Source organism: Hirundo rustica, chromosome 14 (assembly GCF_015227805.2).
Source record: "Hirundo rustica isolate bHirRus1 chromosome 14, bHirRus1.pri.v3, whole genome shotgun sequence".
In the NCBI taxonomy this organism is placed as follows: Eukaryota; Metazoa; Chordata; class Aves; order Passeriformes; family Hirundinidae; genus Hirundo; species Hirundo rustica.
In genome coordinates, this window is record NC_053463.1 from 13,821,621 (window position 1) to 13,841,139 (window position 19,519).

The following is a 19,519-nucleotide window of genomic DNA, read 5'->3' on the forward strand; positions in this document are numbered from 1 at the left end:
CATCTAATTACAGAAAAGATTAAGAAATATATCCTGACACTGTATTTTAGTGCCAGTTGTTAAGATGTGGTAACAAAAAAGAGAATTTTCATTTCCCTATTTCTTCCTACAAATTCTTTTTGGTTGAATTTACCAGGCTGTGGCAGCTGGAATGGTAAAGGAGTAGGAGATGTTCCATCTTAACTACAGGACTTGCCGTTTTCAACTCTGTTCCATTTTATGTTTTTCAGGCATTTCTTGTTTAAGACATCTTCTGGAACTACTCCGCTGTTCAGTAGTTCTTCCCCTGGTTACCCGTTGACCTCAGGAACGGTTTATACTCCACCTCCCAGACTGTTACCTAGAAATACATTCTCCAGGAATGCATTCAAGCTGAAAAAACCCTCCAAGTACTGTAGCTGGAAATGTGCTGCTTTATCTGCAATTGCTGCTGCAGTCCTGCTTGCCATCTTGCTAGCATATTTCATAGGTAAGGCTGTGTTTTCTCTCTCAAATCACATGCGTCAGAAAATGGGAGTTCAGCAGATGAAGGGATGGTCAATGTGTTTCACAAATGTGTGTTCTTAGTGAGCAAAGAATATTATTATTCCTTACACTGATTAATGAGGAAAAAGAAAATGTTCAAGTCACGTTCACTGTCAGTGGAAGCAAGAAATTGATTCTGGATTCTTAATGTGCAGTGCTAACTTCAGGTGTCAGATAGGCACATCTCCTAGATGGTCCAAACAGAAGGATTTAATGACTTTTTGATGTAATGCCATATGTTTAAAAAGTATTTAGAAAAAAAATATGATAGGTGGTGAATTCACATAAGTAATAGAAGCTAGTGGCATTTGAATTCAAATATTACCATCACATACTGCCTTTAGATAAAAACCGTCCAAATAATTTTGGTTACTAGTTCTCAGTCTATATTGGTCTGTGTACCTAATTCCTGGTGAATCATTAGATGGTTCCATTTTGCATGCAGTTATTTTCTATATTCCACTCATCCTTAGCAATTTGTAAGGAAAAATATAGAAACTCTGAATGTTGTGTTTATTTCCCAAGATCATATGTTAATAGTGACCACACTGTGCTCTAATCCTTTCTTTGGGTTTTTTTTTTTTTTGGGGGGGGGTTTGGTATTTTGAGATGTTTTTAACATGCTGCAGAGATTTTGTCTTTCTTAATTTAATTAATATAATTAATTTCTGACTTCCTCCCCCTTCTCTGGTCCCCTCTCATTCTCTGTTATTGTAGAGGGTATCTGGAGTGTCTGGACAAACAACCAGGGTATTTTGTACCTTTTACAGTGTCTGTAACAATACGCTGATGGCAGTCAAGTGCTGCACACTCTTTAGGCTCTCTGAGTAAATGGCAAAACTATGGCAGCTTGACAACATTTTCTGTTAATACTTTCCAGACCTATTCTTTGTGGGATTTATTTCCTCTCTGAAACTATTCTCACATATAGCACTCAAAAGATCTATAAAGATGTGCTGAAATTTCCCTATTCTTTTTTTTTTTTTTCTTTTGATCCTATAAAACCTGACTCTTCAGGATAGACACCATTTTCTAAGAAAACCCCATTTTTCATACTAATGAGCTTCCATATGTGATTAATATATACAGCAGTAGGAAAGAACTGGCTGACTGTTCCTGCTGTCTGTTTAGTCCAGACCATCATCCCAGCAGACTGAGTACCACAGATCTCACCATCCTTCTGTATTTCCCCTGTAGCAAGCCTCAGAAGAATAACAAGCTTAGTTTGGTATATAAATGAAAAGATTGGAAAGCACATGATTCATTGAAGTTGACAGTTATCATACAGCAGCTCCCTGTTAGAGTGATTATGCACGAGGGAAATGATATACTGCAAGTTGAACATTTTAATCATATGCATAACTTTGAAGTGATGGATTATGAAATGTGTTTTTTCCTTGGTATTTAGGTTACTGTAATCTTAAGCAAAGCTTTGCAACGTGGTTATTGCTTTTTACGCTTCCACGTGTAAGATGAGAGAATGCAAGGCAATGTATTGACTCAATAATTGATGAATGATCTATCATTTCAAGTAATGACATAACTGATCGATTTTGACAGAAGGTTTTGAGGTCTTTTTTCCTGTTGAAAGAGTGATGAGCACAATAGAGTTGGTAGTGAACACAAGGCAGGGCTTAGGAGAGAGTGTTAGCTCAAGGTTTTTTAAATAATGAGAAGTCACCTGACAAGCTTCATGCCATATACAGGAAAGAATAAGTATATGTCAAAGTCAGAAAATAGCTGAAATTAATCCTATGAATAAATTTGATAGATCCACCATGATCATAATTCAGAGTGATGGAAGTGAGAGAAAAGAAAAAACAAAAAAGCAGTGGTTTAACCTTAGATGCATGAGAACAACAGAAAGGTAAGAGCAAAATGCTTTAGGTAGGCCATTTATTAAATTAATTCCTTCGCTCTCAGCAAAAAATCATACAATTCATTGCACATGACAAAGAGTAGGTGTAAGACCATCAGCTATAAACTAACCCTTGCTGTCCTCCAACAGTGTGACTTAAGGTGCTAAATCATCTCCTGGTTTAAAAAAAGGAAAGGCTTTGAAGGTGCTGCTATTGTATTTCTGCCTTACATGTCCACAAAGAAAATTTCTTGCTCTCTGCCTTAGCAGAGGTTCCATCACTGGGGTTATATGAGCTAAAAGTAAGAGTTATGGAAAAAGTCATCAAAATTTGCAGCAAATGGTTCTGCTCTTTAGGTTTGTCAGTGTAATCTGGGCTGTGTGAATGTGATTGTATCAATGCTGATCAAGACTCTTGCAGGACCAAATGCAAAAGGCAGCGATGGCAAATATGAGGTAAATTATATTGAAAAAGTACTTTGAAGTTTTCATACTCTTCAGGATTTCTAAACGAATTTCCCTATCGTAAAAGAGATGGGAGAGTTGATATAGATGGGTCATAGAAGATATGATGTCTACAGGTTTAAACATGGGACTTTGAGACTGCAAGATTATGGCTGGCATGAAAAAATTATAATGAGGGTGATTCAAAGAGAGAAGCAAAAACAACAGCAACAAAAAAAACTCTTAACTGATAAAAAAGAAAAAATATTTTAAAAATTATTAGGCATTCCTATTGCCATTCCTCCAACACACAACTAAAAATACAATGAATGAAGTGAAAAGGCAGTATGTATAACGCTTTAAAAATAAATTCATGGTGCATAAATAACCTTTGGTACTTTTTGCCACGCTACATAATTGATGTTAAATAAAGATACTACTGAGATTTTAAGTTAAACATTTGTCAAAATAATGGCAATATGCCTTGTTAGAAGGTAACTTTGGGTTTTATTTTCTTTTTTAAGATACATATAGATTGATGGTTTATATCATAATATGTCATCAAAGTCTGGCTATTTAGATAGACTCTTCCTTTATAGGCCAGTCAGTACCACTGTTTTCTGAAATTTTCTAAATCTTCCTCTGCAAACTACCCTGACTGATGTCTGGGAAAAAAAATGTGCAGGTGTGTGTTGCCCTGGTCCAGTGTGCTAGGGCAGCTGTTTGTGCAGAAGAGGCTTGGTTCTGTGTGCAGGCATTTTTCCATCTTAGACATACTGGTCCATGCCTGAATTCCTTTACACTGGAAGGGTTTCTGCAGATCAAATTCATCAGGTTGAAAATAAATCAGGGGACTTTTGGTTTTCTTGTTAAAGGACTAGACAGAGGGAAAAAGTGCAGATGGTGTGCATGAAAGAGCACTTTGAGATGTTTCTGTGGCCTGTGGTTATACTGCTTTTAATAGTAGAGAATAGGAAAAAGTCACTTCAATTAACTTTCCCATTGCATGGTGTACACAAGGCTGTCTGCACATTTAGAGCCAGATTTGTTCCTTGTTTCCTCAATAGCCAGATGTGAACAAAATGCAGAGTACTAGGTGCTAGCGTTGCACAACCTTTTGGTAAATTCCAGCATGCAGGATGGAAATAAAATTGTCCCACAGTCCTCTCTGAGCCTTGTGCCATTTCACAAAGCCCAGGAGTTATTCCTATTATCCAGGAGTGACATATGAAGAATGTAGAGCCAGCCATTCAAATTAGGACATCCTGAAGATATTGGGCTGGTGGTAAAACCCAGTTTCAAGAAAGTAATTTATAAAGTGTCAAAAGGAAAGCATATAGCACACATATTGTCTTTGTCAGAGTGTTCACTTCAGAGGTTAAGGGAGTGATGAAAGCATTTGTCATGTTAAATTAGTTTTTAGCTCCTTTGATTCATGCCAAACTTGGGGGAGAAAAATATGAAAAAGAAGAAAGAAGGAGCGTAAAAAAGAGTCACCTTGTATTTTTCACAAAGTAATTGCTGCCAAACAAAAATACCACATTTTTGTAAGCCCCTATGCTGCTCTGATTTCTGCCAATCTATCTTTGAGCATCAAAGAACATCTGACCATCAACATGTCAGTACATTAAAAATATGGTAATTTAAATATTTAGACTTTCCTGTGGTGAAAAAAAACCAACCCAAACTGTTATTTCCTGTGGAAATTAAAAACTGTGATGGATTTAAAGATGTTTCACTTGAAAATAATATCTTGATACTCACACTGGAAATTTTAGGTATTAATGCTATTTTATCTATTATCATATGCAAGAAAATACAAGAAAAAATAAAGAAAAATTACTTAGACTATGAGAGCAGCATGCTTACACCACACCTTTAGTGCCCATATTGATCATGAAAGTATTATTAGTCATTTATTCCTCAGTGTTATTTGACCTTAAAGACACATGAGGTTTAAGATAAATTTCAGGTTTCTGCATAAACTTGAAATAATATATTCACTTCAGTGCCGCAGAAAGGACTGAATTGTCAAAGGATCTGGCAGTTAATTAAGCAAATGAAAATGTCTTTCTTTTAAAATTTGAAATTAGAACCTGAAAAAGAGCTATTCACAGAACATCAGATAGAGGGAAATAAATGGTTAACTTATGTAGTTTTTCCTCATGTACCACAGAAGTATCCCTTTGTTTGTGTGAGAGTCAGACAAAAAAAATCTGTGAGGGTTTCTGTCTTGGAAAGAGAAGGTCTCATCTTTACTCTGCATCAAATATCTGTACATGGTACATAAAAATTTATCTTTCGGGTGTAGATATCACCTCATTTTCTTCCCACAAATGAGTCAGTTTTTTGCTAATGTAAGTGCTTGGATGAAGTTTGTTGCTCATTCATGTTAAGTTCTTCCACTCCTAAGTCAGGTTGTCGTTTTGACTCTGATTCCATAGATAAGGGTTCATCAAAATAGGTTGCTGAAGCACCTGTCTTTTGTGCCCATGGATTTTTTTTTTTCTCTCTCTCTGAGTTGTATTTTACGAACAGGAGCTTCCATTTCATTTGATTTTTTTTTTTTTTTTTCCTTTTGCATTTGCTTATTACCTGTGGAGTCAAAAAACCACAGCCTTTGTCTTGTCCAGACTTCACTGAAATCAAATATGCTAGACATTTTGGAAAACAAGACTGAAAAAGGGAAAATCATGCAAAGCTGGAACCTCTAAGAGGCAGAGGGCATCTGGCTGCCAATCACTGTGATCAGCTTCACTTGAAATCAATGTAAACCGAGGGAACGCTGCATCTTGCAAGATTAGCTGCTGACAGAAGGTTCTGTTCTTAAATTTGCATTGAAAATAGGTGTCAGTTAGGGGCAATAATTAAATTTTAGAATATGCCTGTCATATTTTAAATGTCACACATTCACTGATTCTTATTGACTGCTATCAGTCAATCTGAGTGAGAAAAGCGTGGTAGTAGCTCAATAAGGTTGTCTGATGCTACCTCTGAGAAGTTTTAGGAAAAAGTATCTGGCTTCATTCCATAAAATCTCTGTGCTAGCATTGGGAATTCTGGTGCCTGTGTCCAGGAAATTCAGATGTGGCTTTTTAGCCTAGCAAGTGTCCCTTCCCTATTCCCCAGTCCAAAGGTGTGAGAGATTCCTGACGTTATGGAGACAGCTCTCCTGGAGACAAGCTGCTCAGCTGCACTGTATGCTTAATGCCACAAAGAACAGGAGGACTTTGGCATGAAATTACTTGGGTATAGCTTTCCTGGGCTTTTCCTGAGTCAAAAGCAAATTGTGATTTGCAGATTTGTTCCAAGAAAAGCCAGTGTACTGTTGTTCTGCCTAACAGAGCTCTCGGGGAGCAGGAGAGGAGGAGGAGGATGTCAGCCTGGGGGGACAGCTCTTTGTCTGTGGGACGTTTTCATACTGAAACTCAGCGCTTGAAAACAGAGTGAGACCAAAGTGCCATCATGAGCTTAGCTTAGCTCTTGCACTTGAAAACCTTTTTGCTCAGCTACCAAGCTGAACATATTCTGAAGCCTTGGCAGCAGACAGAGGACTTTTTTTTCAGAATATTTTCTTTTGTGTGTTACTGGCATTGTGTTTTCAGGGCATGCTCTGGGTTGTTAATGCAAATTATGCAGCACAAGCTAGGATGGGTCTGAGGAAACGTTTTTCACACATGCTGGTAGTGCTCCCCAGGAGCTGTTAAAATATATTGCTTTGAAATTGAGTAAAGAACACAACTGCCTGGCCAGTGCTCGCTGCCCTGGCTGTGGCAGCGCCGCTCAAAACATCCACTTGGCCAACGTCTGCTTAGTGCCACAGAAATGAGGAGTGTGATGTGACAGGACAGAAATGGCCAACCCAGATATTACAATTAGTAATTTATTGGTACAGTCATTATTTATATAACAGAAACTTTGGGGGTTTTTTTAGTAATAGCTGCAAGGATGGCTTCCTCAGAGGTGCCTTCTCTTTTTTCCCTCAGTTGTGAAGTACAGGTTGTACTTCACATGCCCTTGCCATCCTCCCATGCACAAACTAGAAAATATGCTGGATTTCATGATGGCTATGTGACAGAGCTTATTCTCACTTTCATCAGTGCAAATACCTAATATTATGAATTTTTTAGTGGTCTAGGATTTAATCCCAGAATCACAGCTATGAAGTCTTGTCAGGGCAGAGATAGCAAAGATAAGTAGATGCAAAATGAGATTTGCAGGAAATCAGGGGGAAAAATGATGAAAAAGCGTTGAGATATTTTAGTGAGACATGCTTTATAACCCAGCCCAACAAACTGAGATCAGGCCATTTTTCAGGGGAAGGGTAAGCATAAGGGATATTGAAGATTAAATTTTGCTAACATAATGCCAAGTCAGAGATACCTATCAAAGAAACCTGTGGTCATTCTCTCCGAAAAGTCAATGTTCAATATCAGCATCAAATGTCTCATTTCTTCCTAGGGAAACATTGCTCTTCTAGCAGTTATTTAGATTGAGATCACCAGTTGATCATTTATGGATTCATTTATATTGATTATATGTTGCTGTGTTTCTTTGTTGACTCACTGTGTTGTCTTGCACTCAGTGTGCTTATGGATTTTATTTATTTAAGTACAGCAGTACATATTTGCCTTTAGGAGTAGCATTATTGCTCCATGGGTTCATAGAGCAATATTGAAAGATTTGACATGGATTTTGTAAGTGTGGCTCATGTAGCTCTTAAAGAAGCATTATGAATGCCATTAAGAAAAATATACCTAAGTGCACTACAGAGACAAGGGAATATTCAAGGAACTTGAACTGAAGGAAGACAAAATAAAAAATTTGAATTAAATTCAATTTGTGAAAGTAATAAGGATAACAGAGAAGGGAACTTATGGAGTAAAAGAAGTTGAACAAATTGGAAGAGAAATGACATAGTACAGAAAACTTTGCTCACCAATAATGGGATTAATTTATCTCAGTGATTTAAAAACTGTTTAAGATAAGAGTTTTCAGGTTATTTTCAGCTTTTGCTTATTCAGGGTTTAATTTTATGTGGTCTTGCTGCATCACAGTTTGACCTGCCTTCTCATGTCCCTACTCAGATCCCAGCCATCATATATATTCTGTATGTCCAGTAATCATGGACTTGCCAAGGTCAGAGAGTCTGAACACCATATTTGTGTGATTTTGTGCCTCGTTATTAATTCCTTCCAAGATAGCCTTGTAGCTATAAACAGGAAAAATGACATCTTCTGTGACAACCTGTCTGACCCCCTGGGACAAATTTGCACTCCAGATTTGGGGTTGCAAGGTTTTAGGATGATTTGTGTTGGAAGGGACCTCTGGATGTCTCTTCTGCTCCAAATGGGTCATCTCTTATGTCCACTCTGCGCTTGAAGAGCACCAAGGACAGAGATTACGTGTGGCTTTACCTTCTTCATGACCTGTAGGTTCCAACAAGCAGCTTTCAATGGATGGAGGCAGGCCAAAGCTTATTTTCTTTATTAGAGCAATGTGCACAGGCAGGAGAGGCTCCTTTTTGGACTGGTGCGCATATATATATATATCTTATAGTCAGCAAACTCTCTCTTAATTTCTCATAATCATTTCTAACATCAAAGCTTGGATTACAATGCCAAAATGAAGAATGTATTTGGTTAGAAAAATCATGTTTTGACTTGTATGTTGAGCAGATTTGATAATGAGAGCATCAGTATTGAACCCCACTGTGTGATTATGAAACACTCTTAATGTCTTTATCTTGGCTATTACTAAATAATTACTTGAAAAGGGAAGCATTTGTATTAATACAGCTCCTGAATGGAAAGGAATTTCATTCTCTAAAGTTGATCTCACAGAACCTTACCTAAAACTGTAAATATGCTCTAGGTTTAGTTTGTTTTCTTCTCTGGGGTGTCCAGATTTATCCCTCTGTGTCATATTTAATTTTTAAAAGGTATTATACATAATGCATAAGAGTGCTGCAGTTAATTGAATTTCAAGCTTTATTTTAATTTGCTGGTTGGTTGATCAGCTGATTTCCTCCAACATTTTTCTTACTAAGTACTTTCTGATGAAAGCCACAGGATAGAAGATGTGTTCACATCCTGCCATCCAGTGTGGCAGTGCAGGTTCCTCCCGTGCTGGATGACAGAGTGTCTCTGTGTCTGTGGCACCTCACTTGCCTTGCAGGAATCAGCCTGGAGTAGACAAGACTCTGGGAAAAGTCAGACAGTCTGTTCCATGTGTGCTGCTCATCCCTGCATGTTAACAGTTGTTTTGTTTAAATTTGGGTGCGGTGCACCATTCCTGCAGTTCTCTTTTGTATTTTCTGTATATTTGCATTTTCTTTCAATTCACTTATTTCTCCTGCAAGAGGGTTCCTACGTGCTGCGAGGTGCAGGTGGCTGCAAATCTCTCATATAGGGACCAGAGGGTGAGGAATGAGCTGAGGGTGCAGGAGCTGCTCACCAGGTCCCATCTCTGCTGACTGCAGCAGTGCCAGGGACCCACTGCTGGTGATCAGGATCCCAACTTGACGTGAACTGACTTCATTGTACTCACAGCGAGTCCAAAAACATCCTGCTGCAATCAAGAGATTTCATTTTTCAATTAGGATCTTTTTGCTACAGCTTTGACTCCTAAGTGTGGAAGCCATGAATCCGCTCTGTAATTCCAGGGGAGCTAATTCATTCCAAGGCAGGTGGGTTGTCAACAAACTCAGGTTTTGCTCCTGACAGTTGGAATTGAAGTTGTGAGGGTAATATTTTCTTTTGCAGAAGGAACATACTCCTTCTGTCAGACTGTACTATTACTAGAGAATTTCTCCTTTAAGTTATTAAAGGCTTTAAAAGAGAGGTAAATAGTGCTTGATATGCTGAGAAAATTAATGAACGCTAGAAAAATGTCAGGAGTACATAGTGAGTGTCCCAAGGTAATATAAGAGTAGATATGAACTTGTGACATCTTTGCTGGTCTGTGGCAAATGCAAAAGAACCTCAGACTGAAAGAGAAGTGAAGCAATTTCACAGCAGGCACACTAGCAATTACCAGAGCTGGGAAATGCAACATCAAAGCCCCATACAGCTCATGGTGATGGGTTACTGTGCCTTTAGCATCCGAGCCTTTTCTGAGGAGAGACCTGTGCATGGTGGTAAGAATGTGGTGCAGAGCTGGGAGCTGAAAATAGAGAATCCTGTTCCAACTGGCCACAGGGTAGCAGGGAGCAGCAAGAGAAAAGAGATGCAATTTAGGCTCATATGATTTATTGAGCCAAAAATTTATTTTACCTATTGTTTCTTCATATATATCCCCCCTTTCACATCTTGAGACAGCATTATTCACTGAAATGCAAAACTCCAGCCATATGAGAAGAGTGCTTCCATTAAGAATAGCTCAGGGATCTGATTAGTCTTACTCTTTCAGTGGGAGTTTGACCTTTCCGAAAAAAAACATTCTTATGTAATTTTATCTCTTATCATGTTGTCTTCATGGCCAGAATCTGAACCTTAAAAACATCACAGTTCTTATACAAGCATTTTGGGATTTGGTGCTCAGTTCATGAACAGTATTAGAGTTCTTCCAACCAGAAGAATTTTTCTGCACCTCCGGAGGCTTCCTGAAAATCCTAAAACAAATCATAGAAAAATAGTGATTTAAAACCTAATTTCTAATACAAACCAGCTCTGGCTGTCTAGATGAAGAATAAGCTTCAATAAATGGGAGACAAATGCAGTCTCTTCAGTATGAAGAGTAGCGAGGATGCAGAAATAGAAATAGGTTTTTCATTACTTGAGGGATTATGCTTGGGCCAGAAATGCCAAATATTCTGTGGACCGCAGCTGCACTTTGAGTCTGCTGTTGTATTAGCTGGTAATAGTAAAACAATGATGTGGTGGTAAAGACAGCTATTTGTTCTCAGAAACACAGAAAAGTTGTTTTCCTTTTCTTTGCTTGGATTGCCATCTTGTCCTCCGTGGCATGCCTTAAACTTCTGTCCTATCGCAGTAAATGGGCTGCCAATTAAAATACACATTCTCCTGGAACACCACCTGAGGATGCTCCTCCAGCTGCTGACGTGCTCTGTCAGCCAGCCAATTTTTTCTTCTGCCCTTGTGACACCCCGTAGTCAATTCAGGGGTGGTTATTTCCTTGCACAACTGTGTCAGGGCAATTGCCTGAGCCGTAGGCAAGCACCATCCATTAGACCTGCAGCAAGGAAGCAAAGGGGGTGCTGGCCCTGGGAGCAGGGAACTCAGAGATGCTCAGGAAAACAGCAGGATGTGTCCTGCTCCTCGATCGTTTTTCTGTCACTTGATCAGCACTGCCCACTCTCATATTAGCAGGGAGACTGGAAATAGTTTTGTTTTCAGGATGTAGCTCGGTGGAGGGTTTCATTCAATCTCATCTGAGAATATTTGTAAAGGGAAATTATTTTAGTTAAAAAGCTGTGGCTTTCATCTCTTTAGATTTTTTTTCTTTTAGATCTCTGACAGAATGAGTTTTATCTTTTGCTTTAGGCCAAATAAAGGTTTCACAACGTTTAACACCACTCTCTTCATCTTTAGATTTTTTTTTTCCCCTGTCAAAAATCTATGAATTTTCTTTCTATAAACATCACCATGAAAGTGTTCTGCTTAACTCCATTTCCCCATGCTATGAAGCATTGTTTTAATATGTTGTTTGACTTTTTACAGTGAGCATTCATAAATCATTCATCTTTTCTCCCATATTTACCATTAGAAAACTGTAAACAGCTAGAACAGAAAAAGGCTTTTAAACACAGTGCAATTTGCTTAACATTGCTTGGCACTCGTGGAGTACCAAATATACAGCAGGTACCTTAGAAGTGAGAGTTTTCTCTGCTTTGGCTGTGTGTGCATTTCAAAATGGACAGTTTTCCTGTGTTGCCCATGATTTGAGAAGCCAATATTTAGTACAGAATTCACTGTTTTAATTAATTTGGAATTCCTGGATGCCGTTTCAAAGCTATCAGCATGCCAACCTGCATTTCAGCTCGGGTCTGAAGGAGACCTTTTGGTAGCTACTGTAAGCAGGGTGGTGGAGTTTTGAGGTGAGTTCTTCCCAGCGCAGTGCAGCTGAGGGGTTCGGGTCACCAGGTAGTGCAGCCTTCTAGAACAATCCCTAGGTTCATTCTGGCACTCTTTTTCCAGAGTCACAGGAAAAGCATGAACTGCAGGTGGTGGATGGTGCTGCAAATCCTGCTCTGGCAGCTCTGCTGCTGGACCTTGGATTTCCAGTTTGCACAGCGGGTGCCTTTGCCTGGGACCTGAGTCCAGTGTGGGTCACTGATGATGAATCGCTTCCCAGGGATGGGGCAGCACAAGCTCTTGGGTTGCCTTCATAAAATCCATCTTACTTGTTACCTTTTGAGTATGGAGCCTTATTCTGGGCACAGGTGTTTGTTTTTGCCAAATGAAAGGTCCAAACTAAAGCTCTGGGCCCAAAGCTTAAGAATTCCAGTTATCTCAACCTATTTCCATTCTTCAGCTGTAAGCTATCCTTTACATACTTTCAGCAGATTTTGTTTTAAATGCTCTCCATTAAGAGTTTCTGCTGAGTGCTACAACTTGCTTACTCTGACAGTCCCAGAGCAGTTTGCAAAAGAGGTAATGGCTGCATGTAGTGCACACCTTGCTTTTTCTTGAGTATGGAATTGTCAATATTTTTTATAGCTGTAAAAAGCAGTTTCCTTAGCTCAGTGTTCAGGGGTTTGACACGTGGATAAATTACAGAATACAGCAGGTCACCAGTAAGGATCTGTGTGAATGCTGTTAGCCAAAATTTGTGATTTATTTATTTATTTATTTATTTTTAAATTCAGTTGTACTGTGTGACCCTATATCTTTCTGTTTTCAGAGATAAAAGATTTTTATGATTTGCATGGCAAAACAGGCCTCAAACACCAAATCTTGTGATTTGGGGGTTTGGAGGTGGCAGAAATTCAGTCTTTCACTTTGCTCATGAAAATCTGATGAGAAGTTCTCTCATCAGAGGGCAGGAGAATGGTTTTGAGAGCAGTTTGGTTCTTTTCAACACTCACTCCTCAGCTGGCCTCAATTCCAGGGCTCAGGCACATGGTAATGGTAGGTAAACGGGAAGGTTTTCACTTGTGTGGAAGATGACAGTGACTCTTTGTTTCCTTTGGCTGGAAATTTAAAACCAGTCATATCCTCTCTTGGCCAAAGGAAAACACCAATGCTAGATGCTTCCTTCTCGCTTGCAGGGTCTGTGAGACTGTGGGGCTCCTTCCCACCCTCCTCTACTGGGGTATCCTCTGTTAGAGGTGATTTATGTCAACGTGCACGGTGCAATGTGCGCTCAGTCTTTAGGGAGTCAGCGCCAGCTCTGGGCTGGGGGAGGCCTCTGGAAGCCGAGAGTGTCACCTCCATGGAAAAGTCCCCTTTGTCAGCTCGGGAACTGGAAATCCTGCAGCCATTAATCCCTGGGTTTCAGCAGTATAAATGCCCCACGTGCCATTTACAAATGGAGACATTATTGCTGAGCATGAAATGCCATTTCAGCTTGAACTCTCTGGCTAGTCTGCAAAGATATAGATAATGTTATTCTATAGTAGTTTTACCTTTCAAAGCTTTTTCTAAATATAAGCAGTTTTTCCCTAAAGCCTTTTTGTGGAAGTCAAAGGTCTGGATTGAAATGGCAAGATCATAATAGAGTTTGGGCTGCAGATTATGAAAAGGCCAAATTTGTAGTAGACAGAATTATATTTTACATGTCTCTAGCTTGCTTATTGTATTTATGTGTATTGATATGTACAAATTGAACGGAGTTCTCTACAGATTTTACTGATTTCTTTCACGTGCTTTTTGTTGTGTGCTACTAGATGTTCTTATCTCATATCCAGATAATACTTTGTGATGTACTAAAAATAAATAATATTACAATGAACTTACAGACACTATGAAAGTACTTCCCCTACTTTTTAGCTGGCTTATTTCATATATTTCTTCGGTGTTTTACCCCCGGCCCATTCTTGAAAATTGTTCATATGTACTCTTCTGAAGTTTGTTAGAAATGCACATGTCAGTAAAGTCAAGAATGGGAAAATTTATCATAGTTTGTCTGAACTTTTCTGCAGCAGGGGAGAAGTTTACAAAAATAGCTGTGACAGTAACTGGAAATAGTTTTATTTTCTTTTGTGAAATTTGCTTTAAGTATCTCAAAGCATTCAGTATTCGGAGGAACCTTGTACACATTGCCACCAATACTTGTAGTGAATAATAAAATTGTACTCTTTTATGAGGAGGAATGTTCCTCAGACCCTTCGTTACTGAAGGATCAGTGCAGTGCTTTGGATAAGTTTGAGTGTGGCTTGAGGGTCACTGAGCACTAAATCCAGACTGTCCCAACAGATGTGCAGATCAGCTGGGTCTGCACAAAGCCACCCTTCCCTGTGCAGGCTGGTGTGAAAGAGGGCACCAGGGAAGGTCTTTAAGCACAAGATATTTAGGACAAAGCAGTTTGTCCCTCTAACACTCAGTTTGACAGAATGGGTTTGAAACCAGCCCGTGGCTGAGCAAAACTCGAGCTGAAAGTACTCTTGGACACCATCAGGTGTGTTTGGACGAGTTTGCTCTCTGTTCTCTGGCTGAAGGTCAGATGAGCCTCCCGTGAGCCAGGGGAGGGGGAAGGCAGGAGGCAGCGCAGATTTTTCACTTGCTCATCCCTTAATGCAAGATCATGTGGATGTGACCATCCGTTCCTGCCTGCCCTTGGCAGCGGAGCCGGCGCCACTTCGCGGTGTCTCCCTGGCACCATCAATCTGCTCTACGGGCTGGGATGCCACGCTAGGAAAACAAATAGCACTGCTGGCCCAGCCAAGGACTAACAGATGGGGCGAATTCTGCTGTCCTCTCATGAAATCTAGCTAGGAAATTGATAACCAGCTTTTGTGACTTAAACTGAAGTAAGCGAGTCCCAGATCTACAAAAGGAATTCCGTGTTCCACTCCATAGCACTTGCCTTAAGGTTGATAGATCTCTTTTAATCTTTTTTTTTTTTTCCCCTCTACCCCCTAGATTGTATTTCCTTATGGGTGTTTTAATTCTTAGCAGCATGGACACCTTGATGGCCCAGCTATTGCTTTTTCTTTTGAGAAAATGCAGTTTTGCTTATACCTTTTGATTTGATTGAGCAAAAGCCCACATCATGTGGTGCTCTCATAATTAAACAAAAGTTTGTGTAGAAGCCAGTATTGTAAATGTTATTTTCCAAAAGAAAAAAAAAAAAAAAGCATCTGATTTAAGAGCAGTAAAAAAAATTGTAAGTTTTATTTATTTGTAAAGCAATAGCTGCTGTGATTGAAATTAAACATGGTATCATGCTGCTTCTGATTAATTCTAGGGCAGAGAAGCCAAAAAAATAACTTGATTTTTCTGTAAATAGGCTAAATTAGCATCTGGTAAATAATGATATTTGGAGGAATTGAAAAGAAAGACAAAACTTTTATTTTCTGCTCAATGAAATTACTTAGTCATTTTTTAAAAAATAATGCTTGAAGTTAAGGTTATGATTCACTGTTATGCAGAATTGAGATGAATAATAGTTAATGCTAATTTAGCTCAGAAGCATCTTACTGTAGGGAAAGTAAATGTTATTATTCCTGCACTCCAGATGGCTAAGCTGAGTTTCAGCAACATATATATTTTACATTTCCATAAAAAATGGATCTTAGGTCTGCTGGTTTTGAGTGTCTTTTGAGTAGTATCAGCCTCTATATTCTGGTATTTAAAAGTATCATAAGAACTGAATGTAAGGGAGAGCATTGGGTTTCAGAAAGAAAGCACAGGGTGATAAAGTGTGATAGACAATTTGTGCCTATTGAGACAGCAAAGCATGACAGGCAATCCATGCCTGTTCCAGGTAGCTCAGGAGAGATCTGTGTGTGTGAATAATGAAGAGACTTCTTCACCAAGTGCTGGAATGATAACGTGAGCTGCACTACACTCACTTTACAAAGAATCCTACAGCCACATGTTTGCAGTGTTTTCCCTTCTTGTAGGAAAATCGTTTTTTCTGGCTAGCATCTCAACACCTTTACATGTGAACAGCTAACATTTTGTAGTTATTTTACTGAAGAACATCAGCATATACTTTTTGAGTTCTGTTATTCTATTAAAACTTAAGATGAGGGTCAGGAGAAGTTTGGGGATCTGTGTGTCAGAGTTCTTTTCCCACTGTCGTGCTCTGCCCAGCCACTTGTCCCCTGCTCCTTTGATTTCTCAGGTAACTGTGGAAGGAGAGGGCTGTAGCCTTGGAGGTCACCAAATCAAGTAAAATCTTCCTCTGGTCCCTCAGGATGCAGGACTTGCTCTCCAAGCACAACCTTATCTATCCAGTTTTATTTCAGAACCCCAGTTACTGTCCTGTGAGGCAAGCTGTTGCTCTTTGGGCCATTTTCTGGGAAATTCTGCTTCTTGTGGAATCGCAGCTGTTACTGCATAGTTTTCCTTCTGTAAGCTGAGCAGAGGGGAAGTAGAAATCAGCACTGCCCAGCTCTGAGCTGGTTCTATTGAAGGGAACAGAGTCTGTGGCTTTCAGTGAATTCTTGTTGCTGCCAGAATATCAGGTGTGACACCCTTGGCCCACACTCAGTGTTAAGTCATTTTTTACTATTGTTTTAGCTGAGGTATATCCTTTATAAGTATAAAGGAGCAATTTCTTCAGGGTAGGAGTGAAGCTGGGCCATTTGAGGAACCTTTCAGTACTATTCCTATTCTGAGAATAAATGGCAAGAGTTAGGTTCTGGGGCCATCAGTCCAGTGTCTTTTATTTGGAGAAAGGTCAACTTAAAAAATAAAAATAGTTAAATTGCAATCTAATATGGCAGAAGCTGTCAAAATAATAGAGTATTTTACATTAATGCTCCAATCTGAAAGGAAGAAGACAAGCTTTATTCTGTTTTCCATACAACAAAAGAACAAGGACAGAGAAAGGTGTGTTATTTCTCTTCTCTGGTTTTCTTTTGGAGGTAACAGATCCCAACCCCCTACTAAAGCTTTCAAAATTACTCTGCTTGAGCAGTAATCATCTTTTTCCCACCTTTGGTTTACTCATCCATCTTCTAATGCTGATACTCCACACTCCTCCTTTCAGTGCTGTCAGGTGTAGGAGTATTGTGCTTTGTGCTTGTGTTACTGCTGATGGTGATAACGTGTTTTCTCATTTAAGAGTCTGCTGGAATCTTCATTCTGATTCCAAGGAAAGCAATTTGTACATTACTACTGGAAAAAAAAAATAATATTAGGCCTTGAAAAGGAAAGATAAAATACAATGAGATGTGAGTGTTAGCAGTACCTGTTTGAGTGTGATGTTGACAACTCTGTCAACATACCCAAATTGCTTTTAAAAATTTTAATAATTGCTTTTGTGGAGAAGAGAGTCAATATTTTGATCTTGACAATGCAATCGTGATTTCCTTCAAACCTGATACAGGTTAAACTGGAGAGACATTGCAAAGGTGCTTTAAATCACTTGTGTTTCCACGATACGGATTAATAAAACTAGATTTATTTTTCTTGATCACTAGTGTTTGTAGAACTTTTTTCAGTTTTTCGATAGCTTTTTACTCTTTGATTTCTCTGTGGAATTAGTGTAAAAATCACGTTTCCTTGATGATGTATATGAATGGAAATACAGCTGGCTATGTCTTAATTTAGTGCTTCGAAGATTGCTCTTTAAGTGCTCGTGTCCTGGTGCTGCAGCAAAGTTATGCAGTGTATTGTGCTACTGAAAAATTCAATAGCTTCAATCTACAGCGTTTGTGTGCCTCTGCCTGAGCCTTTCTGCCAGTAGGTCGCATGTGCAAAGACACTCAGAGTCCTCCTCCTTCCTCCCTTTCCTCATCCTCTCCCCAGGTTCCATAGATTCTGTCAGCTGTCACCACAGCGGGTGTCTTATGGCAGATACAGTCCCCAAAAATGTGAACGAAGTAGCACATAATTTAATGATTGATTTACAAAGCGGGCGCTGAGGGGAAAAATGCTTCCCCCTCTGATAGCAGCAGGCAGCCACTAAATCATCAGCCTCCACTAAAGTGTAGTACAGCCATCCACAAGGAAAATTTAAGGCAAACTAAGGTAAGCAGCACGCCGTGGCTTGCAGCTGGGAGCTGGCAGAGGAGCAGAGCTGGTTTCTGTGCCTGAGCAATCCCAGGGTCTGGGGGCAGGACCACGTTCAGCCATCCCTGCCCTCCCCAGCACACTGGGTTTGCCCCTCTGCCACTGCCACTCTCCTTCACCGTGCTCATGTCAAGAAAACTTCTTACTAATGGCAAATTCTTACTATTCTTCTAGAAAAAGAGGATTTTCATGTTTTATTACAACTTTCTGCTGCCTCAGTCTCCGGGGTGCCAGTGCACCCAGGCAGTGCCGCTGGGGCCGCTGAGAACTGTTCAGATTTGTGGCTGCAGCATTTGTCAGTGTTTCTGCTGAACCCAACACGAGGACATTGAAACAGCAGCCGTCGTTGAAATCGTGTTCTGCACATCTGCATTTGCTGAACGTTTGCGCTCCTTCCCAAGTTCATTTTACGGGTTTGGCTACATTTCTGGAGTGGCAGGGCCCACGTGTCTCCCGCTGTTCTTGGGGAACAGGCAGCCTTTGGCAGGGCTTCAGGCAGTACAGAGAAACCCACACAGAGAAACCCTTGGCAGGCAAGGGCTGAGCAGCAAGGGAGTAATCTTGAGTTACAGCTGCAGGGGTTAACCCCAGATTTCCTGACTTCAGTCTCGTATCAGCTGGACACAGCCCTGGTGACTCTGTGCTCTCCTCGTGTCCCACAGCTGGCATGGCTTTGCCTTCCTGGGCAGAGCTGAGCTGCTGCTCCACTCTCACATGGGAAAGCTGCAGGCTGCTGTAGTGTAAACCAGTTTAAAATACAATATTAAGGATTGATTGTCATCTATCTAACACATGGCATGGGCTGGTGCAGACCAGCTCCTGTGGTTTTCTTACAGTCCCTTTGCATTTTTCTGTGGGGATTTGAGTTTCCTTTCCCCATCCTGCAGCGCAGCCCCGTTCTTGGCTCACACAATCGCAGTTTCATTAAGGCTGGAAAAGGTCTCTAAAGTCGAGTCTAACCCTTTGCCCAGCGCTGCCATGTCCCCACTTGGCCATGGAACATCTCAGCTCTTGAGGGATACTTTTCTTTCAGTATCTCCTGTAATGAAACCTTAATATCCTTGCCTTTAAATTTACATGACAGATCTAGCAAATAGCCTAGAAAATGCTGCCATTAATAAAGGGATCCCGTAAGGACTGGGTGCAGATACAGGAAAATGTGCATTATGGCACCATTCAGCAAAATTTATTCTGGCAATTATGGTCCTCAATGCTGGCACACCTATTCTTAAAAGTCAAGTCTGCATTTGTAGACTGCAGAGGCTTGTTTCCAGCATTCTCATATTGTAAGGGTTGCTAAGTTGCTAAGATACAGGCAGAAAGGTAAGTTTATTTAATACATTTTGTTGAATAAATTTTATAAAATATGACTGTGATCTGTGGTTCACTAGGTTATATCTGAGGCTTTGCTCAAGTGGAATTGTCATGAAAAATAGTATGGACTTGATTCATGATTGCATTATTCCTCTTCCACACTCATATAGCTACATTGAAAATAATTGACTTAAACCAATGGGGCATGAAAAAGATGCAGAGATGAATTTGG

General features: G+C 39.9%; 1 protein-coding gene across 5 annotated transcripts in view; it reads left to right on the forward strand.

The window, feature by feature from the left end:
- Positions 1-19,519, forward strand: part of TENM2 (teneurin transmembrane protein 2) — a 1,092,434-nt gene that overhangs the window by 932,017 nt on the left and 140,898 nt on the right. For all 5 annotated transcript variants that reach the window (XM_040078601.2, XM_058422512.1, XM_040078602.2 and 2 more), the window contains one exon: positions 231-469. In XM_040078601.2, coding sequence (XP_039934535.1) covers positions 231-469 — 239 coding nt within the window. The remainder of the gene's footprint in view (positions 1-230; positions 470-19,519) is intronic.